General features: G+C 40.4%; 1 protein-coding gene across 1 annotated transcript in view; it reads left to right on the top strand.

Moving 5' to 3' along the window:
* Window positions 1–6,312: 6,312 nt before the first annotated feature.
* The window catches only part of NCKAP1L (NCK associated protein 1 like), a 45,937-nt gene continuing 37,244 nt past the window's right edge, over window positions 6,313–15,005 (top strand). The window contains exons 1-5 of the mRNA XM_025284315.3: window positions 6,313–6,498; window positions 7,566–7,676; window positions 8,382–8,474; window positions 13,268–13,324; window positions 13,962–14,104. Of these exons, the coding sequence (XP_025140100.1) occupies window positions 6,397–6,498; window positions 7,566–7,676; window positions 8,382–8,474; window positions 13,268–13,324; window positions 13,962–14,104 (506 nt within the window). The 5' untranslated portion in view covers window positions 6,313–6,396. The remainder of the gene's footprint in view (window positions 6,499–7,565; window positions 7,677–8,381; window positions 8,475–13,267; window positions 13,325–13,961; window positions 14,105–15,005) is intronic.

Below are 15,005 nucleotides of genomic sequence, written 5' to 3' on the forward strand. Positions count from 1 at the left end.
GACGCCCGAAGAGCAGGAAGCATGGGTTGGTAAAGAAAATATTGACATTTAAGATCAGGTAATCTTGACATAAGTCTATTTTCTGTTCTCAGAGAAAGAGTGGTGTAAATGATATGAGTATCTCAAGTCTTACCTATGACAGTTTTGGATAACATAAGCTCTAGCCTAGCTAGTTAGATAACAGGATTACAGGACAAATTCACTTCTTATATGCCTTGAAAGGCCAAAAATTAATATTTGTACACATATTATATAACTTGTTTTAAATAATTTTTCTTTTTACCTTTCAATAGAGTATTAACTAAACTGGCAGGATTCTTAGAAAACTCACAGTATTGGGTAAAATGAAGTTTAACACCGTAAGCTAGAAAGTCCTGGAGAAAGCAGGGCTGGGGCAGCTGGTTCCTTTACCGTTCAGCACTGCTCTCTTCCATCTCTCCACCAAATCTGTCTGTATGAAACTCTTTTCCAGACATAGATACTACTTGTCAGATAGGTCAGCCTAACCACTTTTGGGGAGCAGGATTTGGAAGAAAGAACATTACGATATTTAGGTTCAGGCTACTTTATATGAGAACGCCAGTCTGAAATCTCTAAAGTCATTGATATTAACACATGAAGACTCCTAGAAGCAAACTAAGAATACACTATCTCAAATCTGGTGCATTTTACTGCCAATAGGAGGCCTACTTTCCCTTATGGCTAGCTGTCTTTAGCAACTCAGACATGCACTTCAAGGACTCCCAAGTTTCCAGGCAACAGCTACAGCTGAGATTTCTGCAAAGCAGAAACAGCATAGTCTGATTAGGGGGGCTGGTGCGGAGAAAGATCAAGGCAGACTGGTATAAGCAGTAGGGATAGAAAAGTGCCTAGAATAGCCCATTTCATTTCTAATTTGCATCATGCCTAGGGCATAGGCAAAGAGCACAGAGCTAGACTGTTAAATGTCAGATTTTCCTGAGGGCATTTAGGTGATTAAGTCCAGGGATTTAAACTCAGGTTAAACTCAGGTACCTTTCAGGAACCCAAGGCAAGGTTTTCTTTTTTTTTTTTTTAAAGCTTACAGTGCATATTAATGATTATATTAGAGCCATGAAAACTAATTGTGTGGTGCATTGGCTCCCTGAGTGTAAAGGCTGCAGTATATATAGTCCAATATTATATAGCTGTCTTTAGATTCTTCAAGAATATGGAAAAGGAGCTTTAATACTTGAATGTAGTTGTCAGATAACCCCAAACCCTTATTTTTTAAATTAATTTATTTTTAATAGAAGGATAACTTCTTTACAGAATTTTGTGGTTTTCTGTCAAACCTCAACATGACTCAGCCATAGGTATATATATATGTCCCCTCCCTTTTGAACCTCCCTCCCATCTCCCTCCCCATCCCACCCCTCTAGGTTGATACAGAGGCCCTGTCAAACCTTTATTTTTAGCAGCCTAGAAAAGTTTGAAGTTTGACTGGACTGATAAGGCTGGTCTTAATAAACAAAGAGTGCTTCAGAATGGGCCTGGAGAATTGGTGGCCTGGGAAAGGAAAGGAAAGGAAAGTGAAGTTGCTCAGTCGTGTCTGACTCTTTGCAACCCCATGGACTGTAGCCTACCATGCTCCTCTGTCCATGGGATTCTCCAGGCAAGAATACTGAAGTGGGCTGCCATTTATCACTCACCTAATTATTGATAGCTGAATATCCCACAGAGAGAGACCAACACTATGATGGAGGCCATTTGGTTTAGTACATGTCAGACTCAGCAAACATATTCCAATCTTGATGCTAGCTTGACACTTAAATGTAGTCTAAAGGCTCTTTAGACCTACCTCATTCTTGAAACAGTGTCTCTCAAAAATCCAAAGGACAGCGTGACTTGAAGAGGAAAACCCTTCTGTAAGGCAAAACAAGGCAGATAAGCTGAAGTTTGACAAGAGGGAAAGCACAGGCCCCTTCAGTCAGGTGATGTGAAGCAAATTTCTGTTCGAGTTACCCAATTCCTCTTCTCCCTCTGAGAAACTCCCACTGTGGTTTCTCAGAGGTTTCAAAGTTTTTGATGTCATAGTTAAATCTTGAGAAGTGATTCTCCATCCCAGTCGTGTGTGCATGAGAATCACTGAGTGGTTTTAAAGTGACAGAGCTTTTGACCCCACCCCAGAACTATTGGATTGGAATCTTCATGAGTGGGATCTGGCTAACTGTGGCTTTAAAAGAGTTCCACAGGGGATTCTGATTTGTAGCCAGGGTCACTAGGCTGTGCTCTGGGGTAATTAAACTACCCTTCAAAGTGTGCCACCAGTTTCCAGCAGAAACTGCCACATAATGTTTCCAGTGAGTTGCGTTAAAGATTACCTGTTGGCGTGATTAGTCTCACCTTTAAACCTGGCCTTTTTCTTTAGTGGGCGCAAAATAGAATTCTGCAGACAGCAACATAAGCTCACTCCATGTTAAAAACATTTATATTTGGTCTTCCTAATCCAGCTACCAGGTTTTGAGCCAAATATGTACATACGCCATGTTGTACAATTACTTGTGCAGTTGTATGAGGGGCTGCTGCCATTGTGCAGATTAGGAAACCAACTCAGTGGTGACGGATAGCCCAAAGTTACAAAACCAGTGTTTGAGTATCATTATTAATATTATTTGATGTAATACTTGTCAAGCACTGAAGGACCTGATACATATTAAATAACCAAGTCATCACTTTACATGCACTAACTTATTTAATACAGACAATACACCCAAGAAGTAGGAACTATTATCAATATCATCTCCATTTTGCACTCAGGGACCCTGGATCAGAGCTGCTAAGTGATAGAGTGAACTCAAATTACCTGGCTCCAGAACCTGGGATCCTAGTCCTAAGGCTCAGTCCACTGTACTCAGTTACTTTGAGCTCAAATTTCTGTCTGATGCCACAATGTAGACTTTTCCCATATGTCAAGTACAGTCAAGTAAGTGTCTCCAGGCTCTAACAGTCTTACAGTTCAGCCGAGGTGGCAGTATAATACAAAATAGGCAATTAAAAGGTGAAAACTAATTTAGGTGTAAAATATGTGATATAGACCAAGTGCTGTAGGAGTTCAACAAGGGCTGGACTTTGGATTGTTTGTGTTAGCTCCAGAAGACTAACTAGGAATTCAGTTTAGCAAGAGGGAAAGCATAGATAAACAGGAAAGGCAGAAATGAAAAATGAGCATAGGACACTGAAATAGACTGAGAACTCGGTCTCCATTAAGTTAGGACATACTCGGGGACAGCGGAATACACGATTGGCTTGGCATGGAGGGTCTTCAGTAACATTTTTAGATGAGGATAAGAAATGCAAGTGCGAGGACTTCCCCCGCGGTACAGTGGACGAGAATCTGCCTGCCAGTACAGGGGACGCCTGTTGGATCCCTGGTCTGGGAAGATTCCACACGCTGCAAAGCGGCTAAGCCCGTGCAGCACAATTGCACTCTAGATCCCAAGAGTCACAACCACTGAGGCCCGCACACCTAAAGCCTATATTTGGCAACCAGAGGAACCACTGCAATGGGAAGTCTGTGCACCGCAGTGAAGAGTAGCCTCCGCTCGCTGCAACTAGGGAAAGCCTGCGCACAGCAGTGAAGACCCAGTGCAGCCAAAATGAATAAATTAAAAAAAGAAAAGAAAGAAATGCAAGTGAGAAAGATCCAATAGGAACTATATTAACCTATAGGGAGGCTGCTGCTGTTATATTGCTGTTCAGCTCCCTAGATACCTAGGGTGTCTTTCTGCCTGCCCTTTATTCTCCTCCATCAAGGTGAAAGACCAATAGAAACCTCACGGATCTCTTTAGAGAAACTGAGTTTCTTCGGTAACAGCAAGTGATTCAGATATCTGGGGCCACTATCACCTTCCACTAGGCCCATAGCCTTCTAGGGACTCAACTGCGGTAAATAAACTAGAAGGCAGATTCTACATTCTGAAAATGCAACGCCTACCTTAGAGATACTTGAAATTTTATTCCGTCTTCTTGTTTCTTTGAAAAGGTTTTGGAAAGGAGGTAGATAGGAAGACAATTCCGTTTGATTTAGAATTTTCTGAGGACATCCTGCTTTCTGCCGTGAAATAAACTTGAAAGGGAGCTGATTTTCTTGATAAGGCCTAACTTGGAATGGCAAGAATATTTTAGTGCTAAAATTTATCTAGTCTTCTAAGATTTAAAGTCTGTCATTAATTTTCCCTCATTAATCTCAGTTAATTTCATTCTTCTTCATGGGACCTGTTTCCCAGTTTAGTCTTTTTTCATGACATTGTATTATTATTTTTTTTTAATAAAATAGATTTTCTTTTTTGGCAGCACTGGGTCTTTGTTGCTGCGTGCGGGCGTTTCTAGTTGTGGCAAGTGGGGCCACTACTTACTCTGGTTGCGGTGCTCAGGCTTCTGTCTCAGTGACTTCCCTTGTTGCGGAGAACTGGTTCTAGGCCCTTGGGCTCAGTAGCTGTGGCGCGTGGGCTTAGTCGCTTTGCATCACACGGAATCTGGATCAGGGATCGAACGGGTGTCCTGTGCACTGCAAGGTGGATTCTCAACCATGGGACCGCCAGGGAAGCCCCTAATTTAGTCTTAATAATTCAGCAAATAAATCAGCATATTTATTGAATGGCTACTGTGTCTAAGAGGTGGTCTAGATTAGTGTTTCTTAACATGTGTCCAATGGACCATTTGCACCAAAACCTCCTAGGGTACTTGTCAACTCAGACTTCTAGACCCCACTGTGGACCTACCAATCCTGAATCTCAGGAGACAGGGATTGATATCTCTTAAGTACCCTTAAGAATCATTGTTCTTAAGTGGTGATTCTCAAACCCGAGAGAGCATTGAAGTTAACCTGGAGTGCTTGTTAAAACAGAGTGCTGGACCCTACCCCTGCTTTGGATTTAGTAGGTCTGGGGTGTGTGTGTTAGTTGCTCAGTCGTGTCCGACTCTCTGTGACCCCCATAAGTCTATGGGGGTAGTCTGCCAGGTTCCCCTGTCCATGGAATTCTCCAGGCAAGAATACTGGAGTGGGTTGCCATTTCCTTCTCCAGTGCATGAAAGTGAAAAGTGAAAGTGAAGTCGCTCAGTCGTGTCCAACTCTTTGCAACCCCATGCACTGCAGCCCACCAGGCTCCTCCATCCATGGGATTTTCCAGGCAAGAGTACTGGACTGGGTTGCCATTGCCTTCTCCAAGGTCTGGGTTAGGACCTGAGAATTTGCATGTCTGATAAGTTTTTAGGTGATGCTAATGTGACCACCCTTTGAGAATCACTATGCTAGAGCATTATGAGGGATGTGAAGGAGTATCAGATGGAATTCCTGTCATTAAGGAACTTATGATGTAGTTGGGGAGATAAGACATACACTTAACAATAAAACAAGGAATACATGTTATATATAATGTTTGATATTGAATAGGGTAGTTTGGAGGAGTTGGGATTTAATCTGGGCCCTGACAGGTGGATAGTCCTAAGGTTCAGGAGAGAATAACAGGCATTCTAGTGTGTGTGTATGTGTGCTTAGTCACTTCAGTGATATCTGACTCTTTGCAACTCTACAGACTGTAGCCCACCAGGCTCCTCTGTCCATGGGATTTCCCAGGCAGGAATACTAGAGTGGGTTGCCATTCCTTTCTCTGAGGGATCTTCCCAACCCAGGAATCGAAACTGCATTTCTTATGTCTCTTGCATTGGGATGCTGGGTCTTTACCACTAGTGCTGCTTGGGAAGCCCAGGCATTCTTGATGGGGATATAGAAGAGGGAAAGTATAAAGGTGGATGGGACTCGGGTAGTTGGTACTTGTTTGTCTGCTGCGGAGCTTTATATAGGACATTGTTGTTGTGTAGTTGCTAAGTGATATCCGACTCTTTTTCGACCCCATGGACTATAGCTCACTGGGCTCCTCAGTCTGTGGGATGTCCCAGGCAAGAGTACTGGAGTGGGTTGCCATTTCCTTCTCTAGGGGATCTTCCCAACCCAGGAATTGAATCCGAGTCTCCTGCATTGGCAGGCAGATTCTTTACCATTGAGCCACCTGGGAAGCCCCTTATAGGATACTAGGGGAAGGCTAAGGCCCAAAAGGTTGGTGCCAGACTATGAAGAGCCTTGAAAGCCTGACCCTCTCCCCCACCCCACTCATTTCACAGTCTTACCAAAAATACTGCAGAGCTAGAAAGAGGAAGTCTCCCCTGCTGAGTGTGCAAGAGGAAGTACAGAAGATTCTGAGGGCCTATGAGGCATAATGACTACTTTCAGCCACGAGCCAATTGTAGAGGTAACAGGAAGACCAGCGCACCAACCAGGCTGGGTGCCTCCGCCCAGAGGGTGTCACCACCCTAGCTGAAAGTGTTTGGGGAGGTCAAGCATTGCTGTCTGGATGCTCCTCTCTCTCAGTGGCCATCATGTCTTTGACCTCTGCATACCAGCATAAATTAGCAGAGAAGCTCACTATCCTGAATGATCGCGGTCAGGGGGTCCTCATCCGGATGTATAACATCAAGAAGGTAAGTGTGGGCAACTGGACTAGCACTAACTATTCCAGCAGCAGTAGGGCAGGGACCCCTGAGACTGGCAGGTCCAGCTGTTAGACTCCCTTCTCTTTTCTCTGGCCTTCATTCCCTCAGATTATATAGGACAGCTGGTGCTGGGAGGCAGAAGGGGAGGCTTGTCTTCAGGGCTTCCACCTTTTTGAGTATGATTCTCACCCCAAAGAGAACATCTGCTTCCTGCTGGGGGTAACGGTGGGATGGGAAATAATTGTGTTCCGAGTTGCCTGGATAAAAGTCTGGGTCTAGAATTCTGGATCTTATTGTTAAGTGCTGGCCCCCACACTCTGAAGAAATCGAGTTGGGTGTCTGGCAAAAGTTTTTAAATGGAAGTACTTTCCCTGAAAGGAAAAAAATAGATAAGACATTTGGGTTAAAAAAAAAAAGAGTAACTACCTTTGAGTTACTTCAAGTCTGAGACAGGTCTCACTGTGGTCTTATATATGTGTGTTTAGGATAGGAACTGTGGAATTGGGAGAAGCTGGTGACGAGAGGTGGGCTAGTGCTGGGCCTAGTGAAGTTAGGAAATAAAGATGGGTGGGAGTGGGGTTTCTGGGACAGAAAATGGGGGATTTGGGGGGGGGACCTTGTTGCATTCTATGATAAATCACTGGGACACAGTTTCATCTCCATGCCTCCTATAAATGCCCTTGGGATGAGATGCTTATATAATGGACATAATTATGACACTAATTCTCCCACGACGTCTAACTCCTGAGCAGCTAGCTGCTTTTCTCACTCCTTCCGGCTTCGGCTGAGGGGTGGAGAGAGCTTCCTCTTTGTGTCGGGCCCAAGCAGACGTTAAGCTTTATCCAGCAAGATGAGATGCCCAGGTTATTTAGCTCTTCTGATGGTTGGCTTAATGTCCTGGAACTTTTTCCTGACCTACTCTTATTCTTTTATAATTAGTACTCAGATCCCCTTTCCCTAAGAGAGATTGTGTAAGAATGCACAATGTGGGAAGAGGTATGTTTCCGAGGAACAGGAGAAAGGATTGATAACCATAATGTTATTTATCTGTGCAGACTTGTTCAGACCCCAAATCCAAGCCCCCTTTCTTACTGGAAAAGTCCATGGAATCATCTCTCAAGTACATCAACAAGAAATTTCCCAACATAGATGTCCGAAACAGCACGGTAAGAATCATGTCCCTCTTCTGTCCTTTCTCCAAAATAACTGTGCTTGAATAGTTCAAGCTGTCTTTTGATGGCCTCTCTTTGAACTTGCCAGAGGATGGAGTGGCCTTTTTTTTTTTTTTTTTTAGTTTTCCTAAGCTAAACCACAGGGCTTGAGGTTGTGGTAGTCTTGAGATTTCTGAGATAAGATGAGATTCTCCTAAGGGTAAGCTGGAGCAAAACACTGACCCTATTCGCAAGAACACTTTGTTCTTACTGAGAAGGACAGCTCTATTGATGCAGCAGTTGCCTCTATTTTATTGTTGCTCCTGTTTCCCACTCAGTGTTTTCTTGGTTATTGCCTTAGAGTTATGCATCTAGTGGCATATGCCTTACTTCTCCCTTATTACCTGTTACCCCTAGATTTCTTACCATCTTACTTACGACATCTTCTCATTCAGCTACTTTTGACTTAGATATGAATAGTAAACCACTTTGGCTGAAAGAGACCTTGAAATTTCCCCTCGTTTAGCACTCTATATCTAGTCAGGATTATACGAAACCATCCTGCCTAGATAGGGAATATTCTCTCCGAAACTTCAGAATTTGGAGATTTTCCAACTTCCCCTGTCTGCGTATTTTAACCCTCTTTAAGGATGCTTTAGGTATAACCCCTGTTCTCTTGGGTTGCTTTGATCACTTGTCTTCTTACTTTGTTTCTTTCAGCAACATTTAGGACCAGTACATCGGGAAAAATCTGAGATAATTCGATACCTTACCAACTACTACCAGTCATTTGTGGATGTTATGGAATTTCGGGTGAGCTCTCTCTAGCCCAAGTACCCAGTGTTTGGATGTTCATGTATGTTCCTTATTATTGTTTCTTTAAAATATCAGATGTATTGATATGGAAGGATGTCTAAGTTGTATTGTTAAGCGAAAGTGAGTTATAGAATACTGTATGATACAGTTTTATTTTTGTTTTAAAAGATACATAAATTTATATACACATAGTGTTAGTATATATGTAGGAGAGATTTGGGATATTATACACTAAGCTGTTAAAAATACCTGATTTTGGAGCTGGATTATTATGATTGGCTTTACTTTATTACATTATATATTTTTGTATTCTTTGAGTTAAAATTTTAAGTATTTTTTTCCCCCAAATTTTATTACAAATCTACTAAACAATTTCAAGAACAGTGCAATGAATATTGGTCTATGTTCCCCCTGGATCTCCTGATTTTTAATATTTTGCCATGTTTGCTTATCTTATTTTTTTTCCCTTGAACCATTTGAGTTGCAGGCACCATGACATTTCTCTCCATAAATACTTTAGCATACATCTGCTAAGAACAAGAATATTTTCTTACATAACCTTAATGCAGCTATTGTACTCAGGAAATGTAAAATTGCTACAATGTTATAGTTAGAGCCCATAATCACATTCCTCTACTTTTCTCAAGGATCATACATTGAATTCATGATGTTATATCTCAGTTGTCATGTCTCTTTAGTCTTTAATCTAGAATAATTCCCAGTCTTATTTTGTCTTTCCTGCCACTGACTTTTCTGAAGGGTTCAGACTAATTATTTTTCAGAATTTCTCTCAATTTGAGCTTATCTAATTATTAACAATGTTTGATAGCATAATATATGGATGATATTTTATTTGAGTTCTAAACAATGAATATGTACTATTTTGTAGCCATAAACTATAAAAAATATTTAGTGCTTTGTTTTTGAAGGGCAACCTGATATGATGTTTTAAAAGTCTTAGAAAATATACTTTTAAATGTAATAATTCTAGTTCTAGAAATTTATCTCAAGGAGACAATCAGAAGTGCTAAGGTATATGTATAAGAATGTACTCTCTTGCATTTCTATTGCATTATTTATGATAGTGCCAACTTTAGATAATTGATATATTCAATAACTAGAGGCTTAATTAAAAGCCCAGAGTATGTGTCTATAAGTAAATATTATACAGCTGCTAAAGATGATACATATTTATATTACTTGGCATGGGAAAAATGCTCTTCACATGTTCTTTAGTGTAAAAGCAAATTACAATGTAGCTTAACAGAGGAGCTATCCCTAAAATGTATATTTACATAGACAAAAATGCATATGAAGAAGGTTAGAACTTCTTTGTATGGTGAGATTATGAGTGGTTTTAAAAATGAGTTAAAATTATGTTTGTATTTTCTGATTTTTCTACAATGAACACATTATTTATATATTCAAGAAATAATACAAATTTTAGTCATTTGAGCCATGTAAGTTTGTAATGGTATTACAGTATTTTTTCAGCTAGTACAAGAGTATGGAGCCCTGCCTTGGGTGTCCTAGGGAGCTAATCCAGGCTGGTCATCAGATCATGCAATGAAGATAGAAGGGGGCACACAGAAGATCGTAAGTTCTGAAGGAGGGTCAGGTCAGAGGTTGTTCATTTGGAATTGAGAGTAATGGTTAGGAAGAAGGTAGGCACTGGTGGAGACAGTAGAAGAATGCTGGAAGCATATAAAAATGTTTTTTACTAGGAGTCCAAAAGATACCTTCTGGTTGCTGCAGTGGTTAACTTCTGAGCCCAAGGAGTTTAGTACAGCTCATTCAGGGCTGGAAGGGAAAGAGAGATACAGGTATTGTGTATTGTGGAGTAGGTAGGCTCTGAATCAGACAGACCTGGTTTCAGCTCTCAGCTTTATCACTTATAAACTATATGACTTTGGTAAGAAACTCTTTGAATCCCAGTTTCTTTATCTGTAAAATGGGAAGTAAGATTTACTACATGGGGTATTTGTAAAAATTAAATTAGACAACACATTGAAAACACTTAACACAGTGTTTAGTGTATAATAGAGTAATAGGCCAACAGATGTTAAATCTATTCCTTTCTGATTCTATCTTTACAGTATAAAATCTGGGTAGTGACCTTGGTTGTGTGAGTGGCTGGAGGCAAACCTCAGTTATATTATCCCTTGGGAATTTGGTTGCAGCAAGGAGTTGTGGACTGGCCCTCCCAGCAAAGGAGGAAGCATAGACCTGACAGAGGTCTTGAGGTCATGTAGTATAGACAGAAGATTGTGGGCTCTGGGTTCTAATTCTGGTCCTTACTAGCTTTGTGATCTGTGGTGAGTTTCTTAACTGCTCTCAGCCTCAGTTTCCCTGTATGTTAATTTAGATACAGCCTTTTGGGGAAGTTCTCATACATTTAATAAATTTGACAAATGTATACACCTGTGTAACAGCCAACATAAAATATGGATAATTTTCATCAACACAAAGGTTCTCTGCACCTTTTTATCTCTAGTCAATCCCAACTTATCCTGTTCCCAGGCAACCACTGATCTACATTCCAGTTTAGATTTTTCTTTTTTAGAGGTTCATACATGTAATTAGGATCTATACACCATGTTTTCCTTTGTGTCTGGCTTCTTTCACTCAGCATAATATTTTTAAGATTTGTTTATGTTTTACATACCTACAATTCATTTCCTATTTTTGCTGAGCACTATTTCATTGTATGGATACAATCTGTTTATCCATTTCCCTGTTGATGGACTTCTGGATTGTCTCCAGTTTTGGCCAGTATGCATAAGTTGCCATAAACATTTGAGTACAAATAATTGTGGGGACATATTTTTCATTTCATTTGGATAAATAACCTAGAAGTTGAATCGCTAAATCACATGGTATGTTTATGTTTAATTTTATAAGAAACTGCCAAACTCTTCTCCAAAGTCATTGTTCCATTTTCTCTTCCCATCCACAATATATCGTGTTCCTGTTGCTCCACATTCTCATCAAACTTGCTTTCAGTTATTTATGTCATTCATGGCCATGTGCTGTGTGGCGTGTAGGCTCTTAGTTCCCTGCCCAGGAATTGAACTCATGCTCCCTGCATTAGGAGCAAAGTCTTAACCACTGAACTTCCAGCGAAGTCCCTAGTCATTCTTTGTTTTTTTTGGCTGTGCAGAGTGGCTTTCAGAATCTCAGGTTCTTGACCAGGATTGAACCTGGGCCATTGCAATTAAAGTTCCAAGTCCTAACCACTGGACCTCCAGGGAACTCCCGAATTTTAGTTATTCTAATGGGTGTGTGAATCTGCCTGCCAATGCAGGAGATGCAGGTTCAATCCCTGGGCCAGGAAGATCCCCTGGAGGAGGAAATGCCAATCCACTCCAGTATTTCTTGCCTGGAAAATTCCATGGACAGAGGAGCCTGGCAGGTTGTAGCCCGTGGGGTTGCAAAGAGTCAGACATGACCGAGCAATGCACTGCACTGCACTGGGTATGTAGTGGTATCTTCTTGTGATTTTAATTTGCATTTTCCTGATGATTAGTGTTATTGGACATCTTTTCATGTTCTTATTGGTCATTTATACGTATATATTTAAACTTTTAATTTTGTGTTGGGGTATAGCAGGCTAACAATGTTATGAGTTTCAGGTAACAGTGAAGGGACTAAGCCATACCATTTTTATATTTTTAATTGTAAACAGCCTATCCAAATCTTTTGGCAATGTGTTTTAAAAATAAAAACATATATACTCTTTGATCTAGTAGTTCAACTTGAGTAGAATTGACAGTATCTATGTGCAGTGACTAGGGCATCAGTTGGGAAAAGACGGACTGAATTGGCTGTATCATGGACTACTATGCAGCCATTAAAAAGAAGTGCATTAGGGCTCTACCAGAGACTTGAGGACTTTTGGCAGGTATGATTGAATAAAAAAAGTAAAATGGTAATAAGAGTGTGACATTATCTCAAGTTTTTAACACAAATGATTTTCAAAAAAACCGTCTCTCTTTTTCTCCCTGCCTGCACAGGATTATATAAATAGGGTGAAAATTAACAAAGGACACACTAGGTTGTTAAACTTGTCTACCTGAAAAAAAAAAAAAACAAAAAACAAAAAAAAAAACTTGTCTACCTGAAGGTTGGACAGAATGTAGAGTGGGTGCTGATGTGAGGGAGGAGAGAAGTATCCACAGTAAAACTGCTTATTATTTAGGCAAAATTAGGTATGAAAAGAAAAGAATCCCTCTCACACTGGAATGAGGGTTAAATGAAGTATATGCAAATAACCTAGTAAGTACTTAGCACATATTGTGGTAGGTGATCAGTAAGTAGAAACATGTAGAAAGTTTGGTAGTATTCCCATTTGTTAAAGAGAATAGGAGATAGAATCAAAGAACAGACTGATTTTGAGATTGATCAATTAAAAAAAAGGGAGGAGGTCCTGATTTTTGGTATTTTAGAAACAAATGATCAGATAACCTGCATTTTGTAACCTTTTGTGCGTGCGTGTGTGTGTGTGTGTGTGTGTGTGGAGAAAGAGGGCACTGGGACAATAAGATGAGGGAAGGCGTGCACAGTGTAACAGGGACCTGTGCCTGTGGAGTCATGGGCATCGGTCGGGTAGCCTGCCAGGGGCCCACCGACAGCTTATGGAGGAGGAACTTCCTGAACTCAGCAAGCCTCCTGTGTGTTATTCAGTGGCTCCTTAGGACCTCCAAGGAAGACAGCCTTTCCCTCAGATTCCGGTAGTACACGTCATCTTCTCTTTCTTCTTCACTGATTCTCATCTCCAATTCTACCCCCAGGATCATGTATATGAACTTCTCAACACCATTGATGCCTGCCAGTGCCATTTTGATATCGTAAGATTCTTTGCAATTCTCTTCTATCCTAGAGCCATGGAAATGGTCTCTGTTGGAACAGTGTTGGGTGAGATGGGACTAGAGGAATGGCTGTTCCTCCAGGACTATAATATAATATATACTGTATAATGAATGAATGGCTGTTAATTCAGGACTATACTTCTGTAAAAATGTGGAAGTTAAAGTGCATTTACATGTTAAGCAGATCAGTATTGTGATTTCTTTAAACATAAAATTCACATAAAAATCCAACACCTAATTAGACCAGCTCTAATTTCCTGGCCTTCTTATATTTTGAGTTCATTTTTAGCCCCTGAACTTGTTCCCATTTTCTTCTGAATTTGCAGTCTTGTTAATTTCTTCTTCTTCTTCTTTTTTTCCTAATATATATATTTATTTATGTGACTGTACCAGGTCTTAGTTGTGGCATGTAGGATCTAGTTCTCTGACCAGGGATCGAACTCAGACCCCCTGCACTGGGAGCTCAGAGTCTTAGCCACTGGGCCATAAGGGAAGTCCCCAATTTCTTCTTCTAAATAGACCTTTCCAGAGTCTGGTTAGCACTGTCTGGAATGATTAGGGAAATCGAGTTTAACAGGCCTTGCCGTTCTTGGGTTTCTATGTATTTTCCTTGTAGAATCTCAACTTTGACTTCACTCGGAGTTACCTGGACTTGATAGTGACTTACACCTCAGTTATTTTACTTCTGTCACGGATTGAGGATCGACGGGTACTCATTGGCATGTTCAACTGTGCCCATGAGATGCTTCATGGACACAGGTGAGTTAAGGAGATGTATACAAGATGATGAATCTCATACATGGTGCTATGACGTAAAAGTGGATACAAAGGAAGTAGATGGCATGCTTTTTTTTTTTAATATTTTTTTAAATTTTATTTTATTTTTAAACTTTACAATATTGTATTGGTTCTGCCATATATCGAAATGAATCTGCCACAGGCATACATGTGTTCCCCATCCTGAACCCGCCTCCCTCCGATGGCATGCTTTTTCATGTGAGAATCTATAATCTACATGATGACATAGGCAAAGTAAAACAATTTAGAATACTTATAAGGGCATACACTAAGACGTGTACTTTTATATATAGTTAACTCTTGAATATCTGCTAGTGGGCTATCCAGTCTGCATTATCTCTAATGAGTTTTTAATCCTAGGCGGGCTGCTGCCACTCTCCTTTTCAGGTTATTGCAGAAAGCAAAGAAAACATTTTTTAATATTAGTAGGAATAATATTAGTAAAGTTAAAGCCTTTAGAGGTAAGTAATATATGATAATACATTTGAAGCCAAATATAAATGGATTTTGGATTATGTACAATTCTTTGCCTTTCTGTTAGTGCAAATAAAAGCATTTAAAGGCTGAAAAAAGTGAAGACCAGAGAGATCAGAGTGGGCTGTTGAACATTGTTCTATGTATGATGTATATTCCTATGTGCCTACATGAGTACCTAGGCATGTGACTTACATTTGCTTTGAATGTGTGTGTGTGTGTGTATATATACTTTTGGTCTGTATACAGATTTGGGTCCAGCAATAACTAATCAACACAAATTTGTAGAGTACCTAGCATGTGTTCAACCCTATTTCAGTTTCTTGTAAGGAAGAAACTTTCATGGAGCAGCCCCAAATCATGTGATTTTGTCTTAGTATCCCAGGGC

Source organism: Bubalus bubalis, chromosome 4 (genome assembly GCF_019923935.1).
Source record: "Bubalus bubalis isolate 160015118507 breed Murrah chromosome 4, NDDB_SH_1, whole genome shotgun sequence".
NCBI lineage: Eukaryota > Metazoa > Chordata > Mammalia > Artiodactyla > Bovidae > Bubalus > Bubalus bubalis.